Below are 25,685 nucleotides of genomic sequence, written 5' to 3'. Positions count from 1 at the left end.
ATGTTATAGTGGTGTGACCAGCAAACTATACTCATGGTCCATTTCAGAGTGTTATATTATCATAAATATTATATTATTGGATTGTTATTACAGATGCATAAACACATTAGCAGCATATAGTGTTGACGTTGGTTGAGGTATTGACACTTTGCTTATGTTCCTTGGGTTGTTTAATCTATAAATTCATTATATGTTTAAACTACAGCTATCAATGATGTGTAATAAAAATACAAGATTCCCATCAGCAGGCTGCTGCTTGTTAAGAGAGTACCATTGTGTAATAACAAGAATAATCTGCTTTACCATGTTTTATTATTTAGTTTCCTCGTAAAAGCAGAGAACAAGACTTCAAAGAGTAGTTTTGCTTTTATTGGCAAGACATACAGTTCTAGTTGGAGAGAGGGCTAACAGTTTGGATTGTCAAAGCTGCAGTCTTTAGTTCATGATCCTTATTCTATTATCTCTAAGAACGGAAATGCTGATCTGGGATGACTTGACGCTATGTGACTATATTATCTTCGCTGTGAATCAAACACGTCTCAGATTAGCACACTTACTGTGAGATCTGTTCAGATCAGTGGAAACTGAGGAAGACAGGAGATGAGCGATGTTTCAGAAAACTCATACGGAAATCTGTCACTAAACTATTTTTATACCAAGAAAAAAATGAAAGTGAGTATTTTTGCTTATGTATCACGTTATTTGCAGACAATAAATTAATGAAAAGGAAAAAAAGCTGAGTTATAGTCGAAATATGTCCCGTGTGACTTTCTACACATCAATCTATACTAAACCTCAGACTAAAAAAAGTCGACGTTCCACCGTTTCTGACAGATAATATAGAAATAATAAATAAACTGTACACGAAGAACTGTGAGGAAAATACACAAAATCAAACAATTAGTGACATGCAGAGAGACAGACTGAATATTCGCATGTTGTGCTCGTTAAGTTGTTAAATAGACCTTAATGTTGAAGGCATCCTTGAGTGTTGGTCTGTGTGGTGCTGTTTATGGCTACAGAAAGGATTGCACATGTTTCATCCAGCATGACAGTGAACACATCTATGACCAGAAAAAAAAATATCCCAGGTTTGAAAATATGGCGTCAAAAAACATTTCAGCTTGTTCACACATTAATTAACACATGATTTACTCTGTTTCATGGTAATACAAAAAAAGTTCTTTAAATCCTGCAGCCAATGTCATGCATTTCAACAAAACACGGTTTTTTTTTGTGTGCAGTCGATTATAAAAAAAGAACTTCAGTCCCTCCAACATCTGACCTTTAAGAGCTGTAGTGGTCCAGCCCGTGCAATTCAACTCAACCACCAGGCTATTTGCCAACAGAAAAAAACAAACAGTGAAACAGTCACCATACATGTTCAACTGTACTGGAAGTGCAGAACTGTAAAAGTACCGTACAAAGTGCTTTGGTTTTTTCTTAGCAAATACATAAAAAAAAGTCGACCCAGTCATTCACTCGCACACGCAACACACATCACTGTTTTAAGAAAATATCAGTTTCAGCTCCTGTTTGAACAAGAGTTAGAAAAAAAGGAACAGACACTCGGGTCAGATTGGCACACAGGGCGCTACAATCAACCAACTTTATCAGTCACTGATGGAAAGTAGCCAGTGGCAAAATGGAAATTACAGTACGGGTTGTGTCATGCTTGCTTGGCACTTGTTTTGTCATTGACTATGTCCCTGTGAAGAGCGAAATATTGATCAATGAGAGAAAAAAAGATGAAAAAAAAGTCTGCCATATGAAACTGTCTCCTGGATTATATTTTTGCAGTTACGATGCTAACATTCTTCTTTTGCAACCCTTGTGCTTCCGACACACTGCCCTTATCATTACGGAAATGGATTTCAATGGATAGTTTAATGCATTAGCTGTACTGCAGCGTTTACTTTTTGCATGATGTCTGTGCTGGTTGCTTGACAGCCATGGATGGACAAGCTGCTGTTTTTGCCAACAGCCTCCAAAGTGTTCATGTTTTGCCTCAAGCCCTTAAAAACCACAGTGAGGGCTAGTTATGAACAAAACTGTAAAGTGCATAACTTGAAGGCAAACTGATAAAATGGGTGCCAAATACTAAGAATGCCAAAATGAGTGACTTGAAATAAAACAAACAACAAAAATTTAAGAGAAATAAAACTGAAACATAACTGATATTTTGGGTAGTCCTACAGTAAAATACGTTTTACATGTATTTTCCATACAGGCCTATGCAGAACTTTGCTAATTATTTACCGCCAATGCTAGAACTTCAGTTCCACTTGTCAACACTGTGAGGCACCATGTGCACAGCCCACATTGCTTTGGATGTAATTCCTTGACTGGATAACACTTCACTGACCCTGGCTCAGTTTTGGCGCTGAACAATATCATAGTTAAGGATTATAAAAATGGAAATAGTAAGCCTAAAACAACCGAAAATCTCAAAATAATATGTTCTGCCAGCCACTTTATTATAGTCATGTTTTTCTGAAACTACTGCTTGCTGAACATAATTAAATGGGCTGTGCAACACCAGCTGAAAGGAGTGCTACTTATACAATAATAATGATAGAGTCACTCAAAAAGTCTGCTACATTTAAAGTGTCCTGCATAAAATCCGGCATAGCTCCATTCTGCCAATACTTTGATTACACAAGTCTTCTATTTACTGCATTTCACTGCATGTGGACGTAAATAAAAGATAACAGAATGAACAAATACTAATGCAGGCAAGACAGCATTGTCCCTGTAAATTGTAAGTTTGGCAAGATGTCTCACAAGATGTTGTCGTGTTTTCACTCATTCATCACTTCCTCAGTTTCTTCACAAAAGAGGAAGACAGCTCCGTCATTTGTTGTAGTAGAGCTTGAGTTGGCTGGTAAAGATTTGTTTTAAACGTCTCATCGTGTCTGCAGAACTTTATCCACAGTATATGTCTGACTGAGAGACTCAGAACACAAAGGACTGGTCCTCTATTAGAACAGTGACTCAGTCTATCTGTCTCCCGCCGGTGGAAATGACTGCTGTGTGAAACTGCAGACCTTCTTGACACCCCCACAACCACGAGCACTCCCCAACCCGAGGCTTGCTGTCACCCTGACTGCAGAGACCAGAGTTGGTGGAGCTTGGCTGGAGCGGGAGAAGGGGAGTGACAGAGGAGGCACCGAAATCGAGAAAAATAAACAAAAGGCCAAAAGAAATACAACTTTTGACAGGGGCTATGTGCCAAGTCTGAAGCGTGGTACCCCGGAGACGCCTTCCTGGTCTGTTTCTCGGTCTTCTGCCATATCTTTATCAGAGTCTAAAGAAAATGTCCTGCCTGAATCAGTGGAGAGCTTTTTGGTGAGCAGGAGAGTCGTAGCAGATACTGCATCAAATCCACTGCCAGAATCTGTTCTGGAGAGTTCAGGCCCCCTACTGCCGCTAGAGCCCTCCTCTTCCTCAGGTGGACTCTCTGTATCAGACTCTCCCTCTTCTTCCAATGTCAGCTCAAACTGGAACTTGTCGGCCGAAATAGAGCCACCACTGAGCGCTGAGGATTCCCCGGCATTGGCTCCGTCCTGCTGGTCCTCTGGATGGGGCGAGGGGCTGTGGGGGATCATGCTCTGGTACCACTCTCTGTTATCCTCCAGTGTGTCCAGGATCTCCTGAGCGTCTGGGTGGACGAGGTCGGCCCACGTCTCCCACAGAGGATGAACAATGTAGTCAATGAATCCCACCTGAAAGAGAGAGGCAAGAAGTGGTTTGTATCTATAAAAGCATTTCTCTTTTTCTTCAAGTCCCTTTTTTGTGAAATTGTCTTCATTCTATTTCAGACTTTATTATAATTTATAGTAGATTTCATGAGGTAATCCGGCTTCAATAATGTACCTGGTTCTTCTCTATTGAGGCGTTTTGTTTGTCACACATGGGGCTGATCTCCATGCCCTTGTCTCTCTCCCTGTCCCCCTGGGTGAAAAACTCCACCATGATGCGGTCCGTCCACTGCCGGTACAACTCGAGAGGCTTGGTGGGGTTGCTCAGGTCTGCACAGTGCACCATGTTCTGAAGGACCTGCGGTGAAAAAAAAACATTCCTTTTCAGCTTTTTTTGTTGTTTTCTTTTCACGGTGAACTGAAATGTAAGCAATCGTAATACTGGAAAGCCGTATGAATAGTATTTCCGTCCCTTGGGACAGCAGAAAAAGCTGCAAAGTTGTGGTGGTGAGCTGTTGGACGGCAGTCGCCTATTTAAAAGTACAACAGACAATTATTTGGAGTCGTGTTTCTGGCCAACTGATTGATTGAAGTCCATTATTTACTCTGCTTTGAGTTCTGTTTGGTTTCAACTAACTCCGGAGGGAAACATTTGGCTCTTTAGCAGCAATGTTTACCAGCTAGCTGAAGCTTTGTCTGCCATTTGGGGCTGAGTAGGTAGTGTACAGTGTTTTTTTTTAGAGCTTGTATGTAAAAAAAAAACACCTGCCTGCTAGAATCATGGTTGATTAGAGCGGGAAAACTGAACCAAACCAGTGAAGTTGGTGGCTGCAAAAACCAAAACTGAGCAGAAGGATGCTAAAGTGCTCTGCAGTGATGCAAAATGTGTCAGATGTCACATGACACAAATTTTATTCATTGTTCTAACAATGAATAAAATGGTTCTCACCTGTATGCGGTCTGAGTAGTTGTCCAGCAGTAGGACTCCTAGACTGGTCACTTTCTTGGTCTCCACCATGGTTTTCAGGTCTGCCAGGAGGTTCATGTGTTTAGACATATCTGTGGCCAGCACCTGGAGGTGATTTGAAGAAAACAGAGTTACATTTCAGACAGAAACAGTACCACGTCTGCAATCGCAAGGGTTTGACCGAGGTGTCCTACCATATCAATGACAATTTTGCGCAGCGACTGTCTCTGCTTTTTGCCGAGGTTCTGAAAGATGTCACAGTTATCTTCCTGCAGAAGCTTAAAGCCAACAGCCAGATGGTGATTCTCCAGCACCGACGAGTCATTGTACATCAGGGCCAGCTCTGAGTCTGAAAGCAAAAAAAGAGCTTTTACTGACAGCACTCTAACCCACCTGGATGGGAAACACATTTACGCAGAGACACAATTCTACACAGACTCGTGTATACAGGCACCTCATCCGCATAGTGAAATACACTCAGCACTCACACACGTTCATATAATCCCTGTGGAGCTATGCAAACTCACTGGTGTTGATGAGAAACTGATTGGAAACTCCAGGGTGATCCACATCATGGATGGCGCTTGAAAACAGAGCGGCAAGGATCTCCAGATCAGTAAACACAGCCTTGGACAACACAAGAAGGCAGGGACTGTCAATGTGTGTGTGTGTGTGTGTGTGTGTGTGAGTGGGTATGCTAAACATGACAGGACATATACAGATGCTCGTGTTTTCTTTTAATAATGATAAAGTTTGTATCTGCTCTCAGTCAGGGGTGAGTTAGGGTGTCTACCTCCAGAGCAGGTGTGGACAGTAAGACGTGCGTGGACTGGACCACGTCTGCAGCATGGATGTTGTTGTGGTAGGCTACGTCGGCATGGTAATGATCCTCCAAAGTCATCATGAAGGTAATGAAAGTGTCCGGTGGAATCTTAAAGGACTTCAGCAGGTCACGTTCCTGAAGCAGCAGGAGAGAAACAACACATCGGACACAGGGTAAGTCACGCTAAAGCTCAATCATTTATTGAAATGTCTTTGCTACGTCATTGCTTCATTCATTCATTTACTGTCTTGTTCATTCATTTGCTGGACCAAATGATACCTGAAAGATGGTGTACATGGTGACCGTCAGTGGGCGATTCCCAGAATACTCAGAGACCTTGAAGATGTCAATACCCCATCTATTAACATCCTCCAACTCCTGGCGGTGGACAATAATCGCAAATATACATCATTACAACACACTATACAAGGGAGAACATCTTAAAAACAATGCAGAATGATTTGAATTGAGATAAACAAGTGTTGAACTAGTCCTCATACCTTGGCTAGGAGTCCTTCCTGGCTGGCATTGACCCCAAAGCGAGGGACGGTGGAGGGGGCGAGGCTGGGGCTGTGGGTGGCCTTCTTCACACCGCTGATCTGGGACATGGGCCGCTTCTTCTTGTCCTTCTCCTTGGTGGGGGGAGACATGATGTCCATGTCATGTTGCTTCTCTGTCAGATGGAGACACAATATTAACACTGCAGCCTGATAGTGACCGCATTAGAAACACTGCTCTTTAACACAAAACATGTCAATGATGTGATAGATATCTTTAAGTAGAGTAGTAAAGTGAAGGTATTTTACCTAAGAAGGTGCTAGAGATGAACTCAGACACCTGGTTCCCTGAACGACTGGTTTCTGACAGCTGGGTGAGCTCTCTGTTCAGCATCCTCTTGAACTAAGGACAAACACACACACACACAGATGCAGTCATGAGTTTGATCACACTCACTTTTTGCTAAAACGCAGACTGACTAGGAAAGATCAAACAGGCATTATCAGTCTTTCAAACTAAAAAAATCCAATTCGGAAAATCCCTCTTTGAAGAAATGTAAACTTGTTGAATGCGGTTCGGTTTTCATTGAGTTTTTAAGTTTGTATGTCCCCGTGTCTGACATTTTACCTTCAGGTTTGGTGTGTATGCCATTGCTTTAGAAAGACTAAATGTAATGCGAGTACAGATGCCACGAAGAAACCCACAAAAGCAATTCACAACTCTTGATTCCCTGTGTGCTGAAAGCCAAAATACATAACTTAACTTACAATAACTCATTACTAGAGATCACTCTGAGAAACTAAAACACAGACAACCATCTGTTGACATAGCCAGAATGACTACAAGAACAAGTTCTAGATTCCTTCTTTGAAGCATTTGCATGTGTCTCACGTCAGACGGTGCAAAAGGTAATGATTGGACACAGAGAAACGCACGGCTAATCTGCACCCAAACACATACATGCATGTGGATCAAGTTGATCAAATAAAAAATCTACAAATATAATTGCAGCTGTCTGGAGTCTCAGAGAAAGTCCACTGTCACATCGAGCTGTCTCATCCCCTCCCACCCACTTGTCCCTCGCCGCTCCTTACCTGAATGAGCATCCACGACACAGCGATGAAATGACTCTCCTCTGGCATTTCAGCGCAAAGTCAAGCATGGGAGCAAAAATAAAAGTGAAAGTGAGAGAGCTGAGCTTTCTGGTCTTTCCTCCGGCACTGCCTGCTTCGGCAGACAGCAGGGACAATGTGTGCTCCTATACTGCTTGCCTGAGCAAAATCCAAAGCCAGCAGACAGTCCACCGGGTTAGTGCTGTGGAACCTTTCATGGGTACGAGCTGAACAGATGGAAAGCTGTTCAGAGGTCCATGGAAGAACACGAGTGTGGAAGCGTAACTGTGGGGATGCTGTGGGATGCGAGGATGCAAGGCAGAGAAGTCACACTCCCTCGTTCCCCCTGACTCCCTTCACTCAGTTACTGCCTGCTCCTCTATGTGTGTAAACAGAGGGAGAACGAGATCCTCGAATCTCCGCCTCGTTCCAAAAATGCCTAAGAATAGCAGCCAATCAGGCGACTGCTGCAAGAGCGGTCGGGAGACACCGAGGGCCCTCATTGGTGGGGGAGATGCACAAAGTAGGCAGGGCCGACTATGTCAGAGGCGGAGGTTGTGAGACACACCATGTGCACCAAGTTTGAAGATATGAAGGGAAAGCTGTGAATGGATGGAGGGGGGGGGTTTCCTTCATGTAGCCAAAAATAAAAACCGTGCAACACGTTCTACAAAGATGTGGATATATATAGCATTATCATGAATATGATCGCAAACACAAGACATATTTTAGCACGGCCTTAGCACAATAGTATTGATATGTGGATGTCTGAAAATAAGCCCACACTGAATAAAAGAATGCTTCAAATCAAATCAGCGGTGGAGACCGGGCTCCAGTCTGAGGAGAGGGACACACGTAGGAAGAACGGATGGCGGGATGCCGTTTCATCTCCAGCTCCCACTACCTCAGGAACATATTTTTGCACATGAGTGGGGGGAAAGTGTGTCTGTGTGTCTAGTCTCTATGCATGAAGCAATCCCGCCCATTCATGGGATAAGCCCCGCTTCCATCCGCTGACGGGTGGGAGATTCTATTCATATTTTCTTGATGGATTCTCTGTATGAGTGAGCTTTCAGGTTTGTTTAGGGCTCAGTGAAGGCTAACTGCACATACAGTGCATCACACACAATCCACAGGCTTTGTGATGTACTGTAGCTCATTTTAATTTAGGCTGCAGAAGATTGTCATCCGTTAATGAAAAACTGATGTCCGACGTATTGCTTTTATTATCCGTTTAAATAAAAGAAAAGACGAGATATTTCATCTCAAAGGGGAAACACCAATTAAATATGATTAATGAAGCTATTTATACCACAAGTTAAGTCGCTAAGCTGGAGTTGAACTACCTCAGAAATGGCAACAAGATGAACATAAATAAAATCCTTCAGGGGGGTGAATCACAGTACAGATTAGAGCGAGTACACTGCACTGCAACCTTGAACTGTTAATGTTACCCTGAACAGTGTGTATCTACCTTTCATCCTGTGACAGGTGTGTGTGTTCAGTCTATCACTTTGGGGCTGTTGTGTAAACGTATTTTGTTGAAGTACCTTGTTGGAAGCCATCTCGCTGACCGAGTGTCGAGTTTTCAGCGTCTCGAGTTGTTCCAGACACCAGTCCAGCTCATCTAGCGTCTCTATGGACAGCTGCTGGCGAGGCTCCTCTGTACCAGACAAACACAGCAAAGCATTATGGGAAGGATACAAGTCTTACCGAGCATGAACATACTGTTCGGATTTCCAAAAGATTGTTAAACTGGAGCATGAAATGAGCTGTGAATCGTCTGTTCCTGTTGTCTGAGAACACAGAACAAATGTTAGATTTCATCAGTGGTGGAATGTAACTACAGCTACAAATGTGAAGTACTTGTACTTTACTCAAGTATTTCTTTTCATGGGACTTCTCTTTCGTCACTCCTTACTCAGCATGTCAAGTTTCCGATTGAAGATACATGTTGAGCTTATAAAATATGATGGCAGAATTATAGATTCATCTTTACCGCATCATGTTACTTCCCCCACCATCACTGAACTTCATGTATTTGTGAATGACAAAAGAATCCTGTCAATGTCTCCACTGCGGGACTAATAAAAGATGATCTTATCTTAATGACATTCATTTACTAATTCATTACTGTGACGTGTTACCAGGAACCTATTTCAGAATTCACAGATGCAACCATGATAATGTCCGAATGTCTGTCTGTCTTTCTGACCGGGGTCAGTGTTGATAATGGGGCATTGATTCGTAGATAGCCCACTCTAATACCTGTACCGACCTGCGAGGCTGGTCTTGCACATGGATGGCGGGTTGCTGCCCGAGGGTCGCGTCCTGTAGACAGAGATCATCCACAGTCAGCAAGCAAAAGTCACACTGTAACCACAGCATGGTTATATTTGTCACGTGCGATGGTGAAATTGCTGGAATATTCATTTTCATACATTTTCTGAAAAACCTACTTGCTGACTGTGCGATCTTGCTGGTCGGTTATGACGGCAAAGTTACTTCGGACTGTCCTCAGGCTGGCGAGGACCTATGAGATAGGAACAAGAGACTGAGTGAACAAGATCATCATATATATATATATATATATAGATATACATATACATATGTAGTGACACCACAGATATAATTTAACTCGTAGCCTTACATACTTGCATATGCCTTAACTTAGTTAATCTTGAACTAGATCTAGATGCCTCTTAATGTGAATCTCTGACAAGCCTTTGAAACCAGATACTGTGGCTTTCGTCCTCCAAGCTGAAGTGGCACGCAGAGGCATTCCCCTTTCTGATGTTTTGATGGCATCACTGACACCCCTCTATGTCATGTCTGTCACTCCATCTGTAGCCAAACACTGACTCAGCGCACAGAGGAAGCCCACAGCGTATCCGGTGTCCAGGCCTGACCCATGTGGCAGCCCTTATCAGCCTGCATGCAAATTTAAACAGCATGATCCAGCAGTGTTGGATTCCCCGCTTCTTTCATGGTGTAACGTGAGCACAAGTGTGACGCACATCCCACGCAAGAGGATGCTTGATCCTGTTGCAAGGCCAACATAATGCCGAGGGGCTGTTCCGATGAGGCAGTAAGCCCAGTCTTGTACCATCTGGAGTTTTATTATAGTTGTCTTGAAACACCTAATGTCTTTAGCTGACAAACAAACACGATTTCATTTTGATTTGATCATCTGGCAAATTTTCAAACAGCACAGAAAGGAAAATTGCTTCAAAAAGGTTGGATGGGAAGGTTTCAACGGACTCACCTGTGCAAATGGTGTGACAATCATGTCTTCTGTGTGTCTGCAATACAGAACAGAATACACAGGAGGAAAAGGCATGAAACCCTGACTTGAGGTCCAATCTATAGTTTCCTAAATGTAATAATATTTAAAAATAATAATTCATCAGTGTCAGATGTGAAGGCTTAACGACTTTGTTAAGATGAAATAAATAGAAAGCAAACTGCACCTGGTATCACTTCTAGTTTAACGAGGTCGTCTGAACAACCGGGCAGCCAGAGATTTAGTGATCATATTTACTGACTCAGATTTCCTCACTCACCACTCCCTTTGTCATCATTCTATTCAAATGTAGCTTTGTCAAAAAAACAAGTATGTCATGCACTGAGGAAACAGAGTGGGGTAGGTGGAAGGGTGGGTGGTATATGTACGAACTGGTAAATACTAACAAGTAAATAAAAACAGACTTGGTCGTCTCTGATTAAGCGTCACATGCAAAAACAAACAAAAGAGAACTGGGTGCTTCAGCGGGGGGGTCGAAGTGTTTAATATTTAGTCACGTTTGTCAGGAGGGAGGGGGTAAATAGCCATGAAGCCCTCTAGAGGGAATGCAGAAGAGGGCTTCAAGGGGATAGAGTCAGTGTTTTTATCTTAATTTAGTTTTATCATGTCTCACCGAGATGACAACCAGTTGACTTCCCAGTGCTTCAAGCTCTCTTCCCTTCAAAAACAGATAGGCGAGAGTCGATGAGGAGACCTGCGACTGCTTACTTTCCAGACTTAAAGGTGTTTCAACATTACGAACTGTGTCGGGGACTGTTTCAGGGACATATCGTCAACACACACAGCGAAAAAATAAATAGCAGACAAGGAATTTGCCCTTTCTTCCAATTTCTTGCAATCCCAGTGGAGCAGATTCGACATACAAACATTTGATGTGGAAGAGCAGCTGGTTGTACTAATGTTGGGCTGTAGATCTGTTGATTTCTTTAGACACGCAAAGCACAGCATGTTTTAAAAGAGTCCACATAAAACTGAAAGACTGGCATAAGAAATCAAAATTCACTTACGGTCTTACTCTTATCATTATCGTCAGTGTAGGATCAAAATATAAATATAAAGCCATAAAGGCATAAAGGAGAAATTACTCCACCTAAACAGTAGGGCCCTTTGGCTTTAGAGCGCTCTCTAGGAATCCAAAGAAAATGTCAAAAAGACGAGTTTCAAATTTGCTAATTAAATTGAGACCCTTTGCTGCAGCTTGTAATGGAGCCAACCCTTGAACCAATGCACCATCATCTGAATCTTCCAATGTGGAAGAACAGCACAAGAAAGAAAAACATGAAGAGAATTGTTTTCGCAGACAATATCTTCTTTTTGTTTCAGGGCATTTAACAGGAATCTTACATGGGGGTATCCTAGCATTTGGACCAAACGCTTTGTACAAAGATGTCTCATGCTAAACTTTATACTGTAGATATTCAGAGTTAAGACTGAATATCTACAGTGTACTAATTCATGTTGTATGTGACCTAAAGCACGGCAGGCAGACCACTGTTGGTATTGAGATTGAGACTGATACACTTTTTGCATTATGAAATATCAATTTTATATTTCATCAGAGCACAGCAGAGGTTTATTCAGCCAATGAAGCATGATTTTAGTGGGACTTTAAGTCGTGGAAAGCAAGCTCATCATTTTGTGCACTCAAATATACACGTATCACTACATACACAACATAAAAGTAGGAGGAACTATTGAGAGACAATTGACTGTTCTGTGTCTCCCGTTCACAAAGAGGCGCCACATCAACAATATCTAATCGAGGAACATCTGAAATGAACTTACAGGTCACTGGCAGTGGAGTTTCTGGAAGGACCTTTGGGTGAAAGGTCAAAGTCAGAGTCGGAGCGGTAGAGGAAGGATTCTCGCCGCTGGCTGTGAGGAAAGGTGGCCTGTAAGACCAGACCGCCAGAGCCAGCGCTGGCCTGGGGGTCCAGGGGGCTGCGCCCCACTGCCAAGCCATTCTCCACATCAAAACTACAACAATAAGAGAGAGAGAGGGGGAAGGAATGTGTTCAGGTTAGATGACTCAAAACACATTTTATGGATAAACACACAAACACACACACAAACCGATTTATTCCAATGGGAAGGAAATGAAAGAAGCATCCATTCATCCTTCGTGGACACCGAATAGTTGAGATGTTGCCATCGTAAAACCATGAACAAGTGATCATCTTTACCACTAAAATATTAATCCTACAAAGACACTTCTACTGCTGGTTTGAACATATCAACAACACAGGATGTCTGCTGAGTGCATTCCTACATGAATCTGATTCTGGATGTGTCTGTAACACATACAGTTCGTCACCTTGTGATTATTTGTAGAATCAGATACTTTACTGAAATATAATACAGTACAGAAATATACTGCCTGACTTCCAATTCCAGCTGCCACTGTAGTGTCTTTTTGAATAGATTTGTTTTAGACAAACACATGGATCAATGAAGACTGATCCATAGACTGCAGATTTTATTTGGTGATGAGAATGTTACGCTTGTTTAGAGAGACTGGTGCTGCTTCAGGAATACAATAAACAATACGTCAGAACTAAAAATATCACAAGCTTTCATCACTGGGTAAAAGCATTCAGACGTTTTTATCTCTTGAACAGGAAATAGTGTAATTTAGAAGGAAGTGTGAACCAGTAAAGACCGAAATAAGAGCTAAACATGACAAATTTAGGAGGGTGCCACAAAGAATATGTCAGTGTGAATATGTGGGAGTGCAGTTATCCCACTGATATAACTGAAACCAGCACTGCATTTAAAATTGTCCGTGATAAGACAAACACAATTAGAAAGGGACCACAATGAGGGGGTGTTGAGTGCCACAGACATAATGGCTTCTAATTCTGATGGCTGCAAATCGGTTATCCTCCTGCCGTAGCCTGCTTCTTCTGGAGGTTTTAAGAAAATCAGGAAAAACAGAGACCTGAAATATAATCCCATCACCTCCAGCCTGCCTGTTATGTACTAAAATGAGCCTGAAAATACACAACAGTATGAAGATATTATTAAAGACGTGAAGCCTGCGTGGCTGATGTCATGCAGGTAAGGTATAAGAATGTGTGTTTGAACATCCAGAGGAGGTCGACGTGTGTATATGTGTGTGTGAACAGCGGGTATAAAATTTGCATCAGAGTATTGACGTGGGGTCATGTGAGTGTGAGTCTAAAAATAGCCCGGCGTTCAGGTGAGGAGGAGTTCCTCCGGATCAAACACGATCCAACAACAGACAAACCAAATAAAGGCACGGCGAAGCTTCTCTTCGCAGTCTGGGCACGTTTCTGCTCTGATCTCTATTTTTCCCACAGCCCCTCTGCTGACATGTGAACCCAGAGGGACTCCGTCGACCTGCAGCTCCGTTTGGCAACACTTCTCCTTTTCTAAACAGTCCGAGGAAGTCCAGAGCAGAAATCCAGGCTTTAGCAAAACAACCATGAGCAGAACGTGGAGGATGTTGGACGGGCAAGTAGCTGACACACACATCCAATCTTTTTCAAATAAATACAGCAGTGGAAACGATATTCAACAAAATATGTAAATCCCTGAGTTGTGGGTGCAGGAGTGTTTGAGTTTAAAATGTCTGTGGATGATAAGTATGGGAAATAATGAAAGACAAGACCAAAACATCATCACAGTCCTGAGTACATCACATAGTCCTGGACAGAGGACTGAATAACACAGCGCTGAAATAAGTCGATCCATCTCCACATTAAGCTGGACCTACGATTGCATTTGATTATGTGCAACAGAATAGACGTTGATGTATATGTGATATACTGGCAGGTTCACCATGTTTTTCATGTTTGTTTAGCATGCTGGAATGTAAAAAAATGTGCTAATTTGCACTGAACACAAAGTACAACTGATGGAAATATCATTAGTTTTACAAGTATTTGTGAATAAATGTTGTAAAAATGAACATAGAATTATAAGCTTGACATATGAAAAGGTAAAGGTAATAGATTTAAAAATACAGGCTGCATTTTTCTCTCCAGCATAACATCTAATGTGCTGCAGCTGCAGCAAGCTAACATCCCGTTCATTCCTCTCTCCACTCCTTTCTCCAGTGCCCCTCCCCTCCCTGACAACCGCCTAAGATGCTGCATGAGGACAAGACGCTGGTGTGTTGCTGGCTGTGACGTAACACCGAACAGAAGCCCTCAATGTGACAGATTCAGACTCACTGACTGCACTATACATAACCAGGGAGACGAGTCAGAGGGGGGAATGGAAGACAGAGGGGGTGAGGGGGAAAAGAGAGAGACAGAGTATCTTATATTTCAAAGAGCAAGCGAGCACAGCCTGTTCTGAGACACGCACACGAGGGCTTTTTAGTCTTAACTGTGCTCCGTGTGCACCAGAGTGGCTCAAGATGGTGGGGTGCATGCATGCAAATGTACAAATGTGTATTTGACTGTGTGTGTGTGTCACAGATGTGAGGATTACTCATCACCTATACAGAATAAAATAGGTATTAAGCCTGGTTTAGATGTGTAAATGATGCCTTTAATGTGCTACAGCAGTGACACGGGCCACCTGATACACCTATAGTGTGTACAATTTTGATCCATTAGCACACACATCATCCCTCCCCAGTTGCAAGTACACATTCAGCTTCACTCCTCATCCTGTTGTCTCCATCTATTTGTTCGGACCTCTATGCTGCATCCCTGGCTGCTCCCGCGTGCTTTGACCATAAACGTGTTTCTATTTTTGTCTCTGCACGACACTTCTGCCTCCACGCGGCTAAATTTAGCCTCCCCGTGCACGGGGAATAGACTGAGAGAAGCAGCGACGCAGCTAAAAATAGACTTTCAGGTAGAACACAGAGCCATCCCCTCCCCTCTCGTTTCCCTCTGCATTGCAGAGCTGCAGACGTTTCCCCTCCATTCATGAATATTTATAGGAAGGTTTCTATTTGAAGCCGATGCCGAGCTAAAATTAGATCACAGATCAAAATATCGCCCACGTCTTTCTCCCGCTGCTATTCCACTTTCAGTTTTCTCGTCTTTCTCAGTGGAGTGAACATAGTCGTGACTTACTCATGACACTGAACTATTTGCCTTTCACACACACACACATTATATTTTTGCATGTACATGATTCCCAATAGTACTATTGCAATGATATCCCTTAGGTTTATATGAATAAAGAGAAATATGAACATCAGCATGAACACTGGGAGTAGTTGTTGCTCATGTAGCAACAAATGGAGATACTATCTACAGTATAGTGAAGATTAATTCAAGAGGTGTTGATTCTATGTTTGTGTTGTTGTTCTACATACATTATATTTGCTGCTGTTCCCTTTGCTGTATAAACCTGCAGCTAATCAGTCAAGTGTTGGGATGAAATGGTTTTCAAATGGATTTTTTTCTGAAGATAAAATGTATATTCTGCTGTTGTATTGTTGTATTCATACTGGGGAAAAAAGCAGCAGATGTTTATATTATATCATGCAGGGAGTGTTGACGGCGAATGTGCTCTGAAACAAAAAACTGCCATTGTATACACAAGTATACACTTCACAAAATGTACGCTAAATATGTCAACTGAGGCCTTTTGTGTTTTCAAGGGGTCAAAGGTCAGCGTCCAGGCTAAGTGTACATGTCGTCCGGACAGGAAGCACACCCAGAGGCACCGTGGCTGTTCGGACGGCTGGTCTTCATACGCGACTCCATTGTCTTTCTTTCACATGCCAGCCAGTCGCACTCACCACCTCTTACGTGCCTCCCTCTCTCCCTTTCTCAGCCTCAAGTGATACAAATAAAACCAACAGAATGGGATTTTGTTTTAAATAATCATGTTGTGTGAGAGGGGTAATAATATATCAGATAAAGTTTGTGAAGAGTGATGGCTGATGTGTGTAGTAGTCTGGAGAATTGAAAGAAAACTAACAAGTCACTCTGAGGACAGGGTCCCTCTACTGGGATTTGGGGGGATTGCATGAGCTGGCTAATATGGATATTCCACGGTAGTTTGTGGAAATACTGTAAATGAGACAAAGATGTCTACATGCAGAAAAAGGTGCAAAAAATACCTATCATAAAAGATAACAAGCAAGCTGAAACACATGTCACTTCTTTGGAAATGTATATTGTTTAATAGGTCCGTCCTGATCTGGCATCTGCACACAGGGATTCATTCACATCTGCCTCAAATGCACTAACACACACACACACACACACGCACACACACGTACACACACGTACACACACACACACACACACACACACACAAACGATTTCTTTCTGTAGTCTGAAGACCAAACTGGAGCCAACATTCTTGGGCATCATAAAGCCCTTAAAAAAGGTGTAAAGAGAGAGGTGTGCTACAGCATTTGTTATTTAAGTGGCTGGCTGGTAAGAAGCGTGATTGATGGTTAACTGTCAGTGGCCCTGATACTCGACACCCACGCCTGCGTCACTGCCTGTCCCAGCGACTTCAATCCCATCTGGGGAGCATTAAAATACAGGAGCTACGGGGCAGAGCGGGAGAGAGAGAGGAGATAGGCCTGTAAACCACGGCAAACTGTCATCTGAACCTTCATTAATCACTCCCAGGACTTTCCTGTGACACAGTCAGAGGTAGAATTTACAAGAGCCAACTTGCACCACCGGTTCAGCCATTTATTCATAAGACATTTAAAAGAAGGAATTTCTTACGTCACACAGATCTCATCTAGTGACGTTTGAGAGTGTTGTATTTCCTTCGATCATTTGAAATAATCTCTGTTACGTGACAAAGAGTTTCTTTCCCCCTGCCGTGGTGTTTAAGTGCTGTAGTCTGGGCTGTGTGTATCTGCAAATGACATATAAAATAAAATATGTTCTGGAGCACACAAGGATTACCATTGGCTTAACGAGACCACAAAGTTCACACCAGCAGTTAGGAGTCCACACCCTGACGCTCAACACAAAGAACAAAGTGAACCACGGAGGTGGTAAACCTGGCCACATCAGAAAGACAGGCATTAAAAAGTAGTCTTGGAGCAATTTCAAATTCACGGTGACAGTTTTGGGATAAAAGCTGTCTGGTTGTTTTCACAGTGGCCCCTCGCACAGAGGGAGAACCACCCTGTTTGTTTGTCTTGCCCTTCCTCTCCTTTCCTGTGACATCACATTATTTGGCCAATGCAGCAACATGGTGGAGGTTGTGTGCCTTTATGCGTACATAGTGTACCTCCATCAAGCCACAGTGGCCTGATGCAAACTCTGTGCCTGTTACATTCTGGCTGTTATCTCTATTTAAATAGTGACCAGCTGACAAGTTGTGGACAGCGTTGTCTTAGCGTGTTGCCTCTTGGGGAAAACGTAATGCTTTAATATGAACTTTGATTGCTTAATTTGGTTGTATTGCGTGTCACATACATGCAATATTCTTAAAATAAGTATCAGCATTAAATTCTGTGTTACTTTGTTGAATGCCTAAAGGGGGATCTCCAGGATATATGCAACATGTAGCCGTTTCCGTCATGTTTCTAAACAAGGGCGATTGTTCAGCAGCAGAGAAAGAAGGGCACAAAGCGGGAGGGCTGGGAGCCAGATCCAATGTTTTCCTGCTCGCTGCTGCCCATGCAAGAGTTTGACCACTGAAACCACTTAAAGGAACAGTTTAGGGGACTTCTATATTCACCTTTCTGACACAAATGAGATGAGTTTGTACAGTAAAGAAATATACAGCCATCAGCTGGTTAGCTTAGCTTTGCATAAAAATTGGAAAAGCGCCACTAAAGCGCATTGACTAACAAGTTATAAGTTGTTAGTTCAATCGCTACAAAAACTGAAGTGTAAAAACGACAATTTGTCGTTTTACAGGAGGTTATGTACCAAACTATTTGTTGGCCAGCAGAAGTTACCAGGTAACCAACGCAAACTCTAGGAAGTTACTGTTCCCGGACGAATTGAGCTTTTAACTCTCAGGCTTTTGTTTGTTGCCAGTACTAATGCTAAGCTAGCTAACTGTCGCCTGAAGACTTATTCATCGTACTGACGTGAGATCTTTTCCTCCAATTTCATCCTCAACAAGGAAGTAAATACCGGTAAGCATATTTCAAAAAAACTAAATGTCAAACTATAATTCTACTATTCTTAAAAGTTGAGTTCAGCTGGTATTACTTTGGAAAGTACATATGAATAGCAACACAAACTGCCTTTTAGGTATTGTACCATTTCACACCCAACAAAAACAAAGTAAATATGTCAACCTCTTTAAAGTCTAGACATTATGAAACTGTGATAACTGATATGTATGTGCATTGTTCAGAATCTGACAGTAAAAAAACGTTTTTAGAGAATGTGAGCCAATGTAGTGTTAGCAACACAACAGAAAGGCAGGAACACAGACTCACTTCACTGACCTTTTCACAAAACAAGTCAGAGTTGGGAGACGGACTGTATAATGGGAATACAGTTTGTATAGAGCCAGTGATGTGAAAAAGACTGCATTGTTGACTCTTTGTTTCTTTAATCAACACAAGGGACCAGTAAATACTATTTTATCACTTAAAAAAACAAGACAAAGGGATCTATGCCAATGACAACAAAGACTACACTTCATATCAGGCTGTATTTATTTTTCATAGCGACACACACACACACACACACACACACACACACATTAGCAGTCACCTAACTGACTGCAGCAGCTGATTTGTAAATTAAACAAGTGTGTGTGTGTGTGTGTGTGTGTGTAGTCACTGTCTTACTGTACTTAAGTCTGCCCACTGTGATTAAATCAGAACAGTTTATTTAGCTTTGCAGAACAGCTGAAAGCCAGACAAAAATGAAGAAAACAAAGTGGGTGTGCATGTGTGAGTGCGTGAAATTATTTTTACATGTAATTTGTACTCTCGGTGTTCCCTCTCTGACGCCTGTAATCTCACAACCCAGCCCTCTTCCTCAGATCTATTCTTTGAAAAACAACACAATGGCGTCATGACGGCTGCACTGGTGGACGTGGAGCGCATGCTGACCTCTGATGCACTTAACAGCGTGAGGCGTCTGCTGAGGACAGTCTCTCTGTCAGTCAGCAATCGATTGATTCAGTGACTTACACTGTAGGAGCACGTTTGACGGATGTTTGGTCTGGTATCATGATCGGGGAGATGTGCGGAAAGCAAGAGGAAAGAAAATGATAACCTTGATTGCAGTGTTTTTCCTCTACAGTCTGGTTTTAAGTTGAATATATTAATATCAGAATCAACAATAAACTCTATCAGCTGTAAAAATTCAGTTGAGAAATGATTTTGTTTTGTGCTGCTGTTCTATGAAATTAGACTTGGATTACCGATCTACTAACGCATTCCTTCGGTAAAACTACTGCCGCTTGTTTATTCCCGAAGTGAACTTTAAAAACTTGCATATAAGGACAGTTTTGTTATTGTAGACATTGTGTAAAGGACTACAGAGTGAGGTTAGAAGCACTAGCAGCGGTGAATAAACCTTAGTGAGTGAGAGCCCAGAAGAGATTTACACCTTCGTACACGAAAATGTGAAGTGAGAGGAGAAGAATTGGAGGAAAACGAACATACGTGGTGGGTCTGAAGAGAGAAAAGGTTTGGAAAAGTTCAGAACCTGGTCTATAAAAAAATGTTGTAACACGATCAGCGTGAGGTTTTAATGGTAAAGGTTCCTGAGGTGAGATGCAACCACAGAGAAACATCAGACATCCTGCGGGAAAAGAGGGAGAACTAAATGTGTGATGATGATATTACTTTAACGTTCTGAACCCTTATTTACACCCGATATGTGGCTTTGTCATAACAGCATAAATAAACTTGCTGCAGTTTGAATTCAGACAATGTTTAGGATGAGCCTAAAGGTTGTAACACATAATGTAAGCAGTGTCACCGGTGAAACCAAGCATACGTGGTACAGCGCAGTACCACTGTGTTATGCTTGAAAACAGGGTGGATGCTAAATAAGCCCGTTATGATGATTGATTTTGTTGGACGATATATTATACCAGAAATGATTAAATATGCAATATTATTGTCATTTCAAGACCATTTTATGCCGCAGATATAATGATAATATAATATCATAGTAATGAAAGTACAAAATACCCTAAACAAATAAATAAAACATAAATTAAATAAAACTAAACTATCAAAACAATGAATGAAATGGACTCTTGGGCTCTGTTAACAATAAAGTGTAATTAATGTCCTTTAATAGCAGGGGAAACCCTGCTGGTTATTCTGGCATCATGGCGGCTAAAATGTTGGCGGCATTATGTAAACGAACACGCATGTAAACACAACGGGCAATATCGAGGTCAGCAAAAACGCTCGAGGTCGTGTCCATATATCGTACGATAAGTTAATGACGTTATTGTCGGGACCGGCCTCATGCTAAATACTCTAGTTATCACAGGAACAAGTCTCAACTGGCTCTTTAAATGGACAACATGGATGCAAAAAGAGCGTCCAATTGTTCGGCCTGTGCTTCGAAAAACGATCCTTGCTCGCTTGTGTCTGGAAAGCGCGTCACTGGACAGTAAAGATTGGGGGTTTTAGGAGAGAATTCAGTGCATAACACCTGTCACACCGCAAACACTCAAATTACAAAATGAGTTACAACTGATCCAACAATAAAAACTGTGTTTGAGGGAGCGTGTTCATGCATGAACATAAACGTACAAGCCCGACTTCGCATCCCACACGAGTACAGTGTGTGTGTGTGTGTGTGTGTGTGTGCGTGCGAGGCCTGCAACCCAACACCCGTGGACCTGTTCCTCCTGCTTGTGAGAGAGATGAATGAGGGTCTGTGAAGCTCCCTGTGGGCCAGACCACCATTAGAAGTCACCGATGACTTAAGAAATGCTTTGGAAACACTTTCAGACACATTTATTATGACAAAATCCTCCCTTTCGCCAGGACCAGTGAGACTCGGTGGGGAGCCCGAGATGACTTAATAATTTCTGCAAATGATGAGATCCATATACTGTGACTGAAAGCACAGATTCATTAATCACAGTCAAACTGACCTGGCAATTTTAGATATTGTTGACCTCTGGCACAAGTGCTGTGTATCTCCAAGACAAGAGTTTATGTCCACAAACTTATCAAGAAAAAAATGAAAAGCTACTTGACAGAGTTTGGCGTCCGTCGTTCACTTGGATATTTTCATAAATCAAGTCGATTAAGATTTCTCTTTCCCCCTCCTTTCCTCCCAGGTTGAACCGACAGGAGAGAGTATTATGTTTCCAAGAAATGCACTTTTAAAGCTAAACCTCACTCACATGCAACCTGCCAAAACTGTCGTCTTTGTGAGACTAATTCATAATAAATGACTCCGTGCATAGATCCCACTCTCTCACTCCCAAACACCATACAGCGCTCATACTTGTAATTTGCTCTCAGTGGTTCATTTAGAACTGATCTTCAAGGATGTTTCCATCCATTAACTGGCTCTCTAGCTGGTTGCCACTTCATGCTACACTTGACCCTCTGCAGACAGCGTTGAGAGAAATGACATCATCAGCCTCTGGACACACAGCAGGCTGGAGATGTGGAAGAGCAGCTTGGCTCAAACTAATGGAGCCATTAATCAAATTTAAAAAAAACACCATATATACAGTATGTGGACTTAAAACAAGACTAAGAGTCTACAGCCTTGCATGCTCCGTGAGGCTGTACTTGGGCACAGCGAGGCTTTGAGCGAAATGCTAAATTGCTCACAATGACCATGTTAACATGCTGATGTACGATGGTCACCGTCTTAGATTAGCGTGTTAGCATGCTAACATCTGCTACTTGCTGATGGTGATGTCATTTGTTTTTCGGGGAAATGTTGACCTGATGGTGGCACTGCAAGAGAAGTCCGGGTGTCACTAACTTTGCTTTGCTAACATCCCAAGTTCTATCATGCTGTTGTGAGCTGGCAAATATAGTCAAAAGAAATGTTTAGAGCCGACTGCTTTCACAGCCTAAAGCCAATTTCAGGTTCATAAAATGAATAAATGAAAGCAGCAGAAGACTTCAAAGCGTATCAGCTGCTCGGGAATCCTCTTATCTGTCCTCCTTTAGGAAAAGCAGGTGTAACCTTTACAGTTCAAAGTTGAAAAGAGAAACCAAAAAAACACCACTGGGCAAAGTAAACCGCTGATCAAGCGGTATCAAGAACAGATGTATTCCAAAATGTATTTTGGACACGTCAAAACATGCGTACCCTCGCCACCTACCCATCTGTTGAGAAAGGGCTGAAAGGCAGAAGAAAACACTCTGTTTGGTGTCTGATGTCAAAAGCTGCAGATGAATATCTTTCCCCCTCCTTCACGTCCATCTTGTCAGCTTTTGTCATGCCTACACGAGGAGGCACTCGTGGAGGAGTATGTTTTACATTTATAAAAAGAGCTCCGGCCGGAATGTCTGGGTGCTAAACATCCGACCTCTGGATGTCACCTCGTTACCAGCACTGTGTTCTACTTCATGTGGATAGGGAGATGCCTTAGACAAGGAGGAAAGGAAAGGAAGAAAGGAATAATGAAGAGGAACTAGAGCAAGAGAGAGGAAGATACCAAAAAAAAGTGAATGCACTTCAAGGCTTAAACCATCAATCATTGCTGTTTATCATTTCATGCTCATGAATATAGCTTTTATTTTAGAAGTGTCGACTTCTTAAATATGTGATATTAATAGATTCCCAAAATGGGCACAGACAAGGCTGATAATCTTATGGGCCTCTCCTCCCCCTGCACTCCTCCTTGTTTTTCCTCCAGGGAATGAACAGACTAACAAAGTCTGCTCTAACGTCACCGGTGTCCCCGGGAAGCTCGATACCCCCACCCAAATAAAGCTCCACCAGCTCGGCCTCCCGGTCAGTTACTCCCCTCCTCGGGCACATTTAAACTGCGTTGGAGCGGGCAGAACATTTCTGCACCGCTTTTTAGATTCACAGGTGGAAGAAGTTCGTCATGGAATAGTCCGACATTTCCATACCTTTGCTTTAACCCTGAAATTGTGGCCACAGAGGGCATTTTTTTGACAGCAGAAGTCAACTATATGTCTTTAGGGCAATACATTGAAAGGACAAGCCTTGAAACTCCCCATGCTCACAACTGCTCTGCACGACATCTGATAAACAAGGCTCCAGCCTGAGAAAGAGGACAGAAGACCACAATGTAAACATGCCGTCATCTCTCAGTCCTCCTTCACAGCTTCCCCGCTGGCTCTGAGGATTATGTGCGAAGCTACAAAACTTATGGTGGACTTTTCCTGTGAGAACATTTGTGTAAATGACTGTATTACACGGAGAACAAACAGGATGGATGCCTTTCACAAAACACATTCACACACACGCGCTTCATTTGTCTTGAGTGTGTGTGAATGTTTTCACATTCGCCGTTCAGTCCTCAGATTTCAAGTTCGTAAAGTAAATCTGCTCGATGTTTGCTCAACGTATCGACCTTTTAAGATTTGCAGTTAATAAAATGTCAACTGCAGATACTGTACAACAACCTGCATTTCTATCGCTGTTACACATTTAAAATGACAGTTTTTACAGTGCTATTGCACAGCTTGGAACATTTTCAAGTCATGGCTGAGCCACATATATGGTATGCACAGTTAGTTTGTTTTTAGCCACGACTTCAGATTTTTTAAAAGTATTTTAGTTACATGGAGTGCTGTTTTGTTACCCAGATGCAATACAAAATTCAAATGAATCAAAAGCTGATATGTTCCCACTATTATTTTGTGCAGACTCTTGTTGACAAGAGGCCTTTAAAACACATATTAAATTATCTTTTGCATGATGAAAAAACAAATCACTCCCTGGAGCAGAGCCTAGCCTGACAAAAGAGGAGAATAAACAACATGTCAAGAGGAAAAATAACACAGAAATCACACAGAAATCACACAGAAAATTAGGAAATGCAGATATGAACCAAAAACAACTGATAAGAACAAAAGAAAGTATTTTTCTTGATACTGCAGCTGATAAGAGACTGTATGCAGGCTGCAGATACTCACAGCTATAAAAGTTGTTCACAATCTCAAAAATACTGAAATAGCAAGTCTTGTATACTGTATCATCCTGTAGAATCTCAACGTTTATGTATTAATACATATTGATCAATTGAAACATAAAATTGTCATTTATTAAAGGTCGTTGTCAAAACAAGTAAGTAAAGAAACTAAAAAAAGATTCTTCAAATTTGGAAATGAACTTTGATCTCAATACCGACCATGCTCCTAACTTCATACACATATATATGATCTGTATACTGTTACGCATGCACTGTGTGTGTGTGTGTGTGTGAGTGAGTGTGAAATGAAAGGAGACACTGAGAAGGATAGAGACACAAAAGGACAGAGTAAATGAGTTCGCTCTTAATTACCGCCTGCGTTTCTGTATGATGTCAATAGGCCTGTTGACAGCACACGGCGATCCCCATTTGTTCCCACTCCGCACAGTGATACTCCGCTCCACGGAGTAACAGAACCCACAGTTCGTCGGCACACTCATCTTTCTTTCGGCTACTCTCTTTTAACTCGTCCTCACCCTCCTCTTCCCGGCTGCTCTCCCTCTCTTGGTTCTCCTCAGCTTGTGGATGCCCTCATCCCTGTAAAACCTGGCCCTCTTCCTCGTCTGTCTCGCTCTGTCGGGCTGTCCGGCTCTCCACGGCTTCCCAGGAACTCTCATTACCTCTGGCAGGAGTGGACACCAGCTCTAGGACCAGTGGCTCCGGCGCAGAGCCAGGATGACCGGCGTGATGCAATCCATGCCACTGTATGCTGGTGGGAAGCCGCTCTTCCTTGGGTCATTTGAATAAATTTGGAGTGTATTCCTTTGTGAGCACCTGAATTCCTCCACACTCCCTGCTGCCTTGTAGAGAAAGCTTTTCATCACTCTCAGCAGAGCTCCATTAACATGTCCCCCATGTACAGCTCGTCTTTGCTCCGGGTCTAAATGTGGCGCAACACTGCTGCTCTCTCTCTCTCTCTCTCTCTCTCTCTCTCTCTCTCTCTCTCTCTCTCTCTCTCTCTCTCTCTCTCTCTCTCTCTCTCTCTCTCTCTCTCTCTCTCTCTCTCTCTCTCTCTCTCTCTCTCTCTCTCTCTCTCTCTCTCTCTCTCTCTCTCTCTCTCTCTCTCTCTCTCTCTCTCTCTCTCTCTCCTCCTCTACCCTCTGGCGCTCCACCTTTAATGTCAGAACACAGATACCTTTCCTTTCCCTGGACAAACTTCCTCTCCTGCTTCAATCGTATGTCACAGTAGCGAGTGTGTAGGCATGTGGGGCCGAGCAAGTGTCTGCGTACGTTTGTG

General features: G+C 42.5%; 1 protein-coding gene across 3 annotated transcripts; it reads right to left on the bottom strand.

Moving 5' to 3' along the window:
- Positions 1-380: 380 nt before the first annotated feature.
- LOC306789435 (3',5'-cyclic-AMP phosphodiesterase 4C-like) lies at positions 381-25,319 on the bottom strand. 3 transcript variants are annotated; one of them, XM_079285387.1, is made up of 16 exons: positions 25,069-25,319; positions 12,191-12,382; positions 11,019-11,063; positions 10,367-10,403; positions 9,561-9,634; positions 9,380-9,432; positions 8,652-8,764; positions 6,298-6,391; positions 5,992-6,164; positions 5,771-5,869; positions 5,462-5,626; positions 5,196-5,295; positions 4,863-5,017; positions 4,651-4,773; positions 3,877-4,059; positions 381-3,725 (listed from the first exon to the last, which is right to left on the bottom strand). In XM_079285387.1, exons 1-16 carry the CDS (start codon positions 25,185-25,187, stop codon positions 3,225-3,227), a joined length of 2,226 nt encoding a protein of 741 aa, XP_079141513.1. In that variant the 5' UTR covers positions 25,188-25,319; the 3' UTR covers positions 381-3,224. The 3 variants fall into 3 exon arrangements, with proteins under 3 accessions (XP_079141513.1, XP_079141512.1, XP_079141514.1); XM_079285386.1 differs by having other exon boundaries at positions 24,761-25,168; XM_079285388.1 differs by lacking the exon at positions 11,019-11,063 and having other exon boundaries at positions 24,761-25,168.
- Positions 25,320-25,685: the final 366 nt, after the last annotated feature.

The sequence above is a fragment of the Melanostigma gelatinosum genome, assembly GCF_949748355.1.
Source record: "Melanostigma gelatinosum genome assembly, chromosome: 15".
NCBI lineage: Eukaryota > Metazoa > Chordata > Actinopteri > Perciformes > Zoarcidae > Melanostigma > Melanostigma gelatinosum.
The sequence above is the reverse complement of the archived record's forward strand: the minus strand, read 5'-3'. Positions and strand labels throughout refer to the sequence as shown.

Excerpts from the sequence above, each read along its gene's own strand:
- LOC306789435 (XM_079285386.1), bottom strand. The coding sequence starts at position 24,888 with ATGAGTGTGCCGACGAACTGTGGGTTCTGTTACTCCGTGGAGCGGAGT. Across the intron at positions 12,383-24,760 it reads ATCATACAGAAACGCAGGCG|TTTTGATGTGGAGAATGGCT; the intron begins GTAATTAAGAGC and ends TTATTGTTGTAG. Across the intron at positions 8,765-9,379 it reads GTGCAAGACCAGCCTCGCAG|AGGAGCCTCGCCAGCAGCTG; the intron begins GTCGGTACAGGT and ends TGTCTGGTACAG.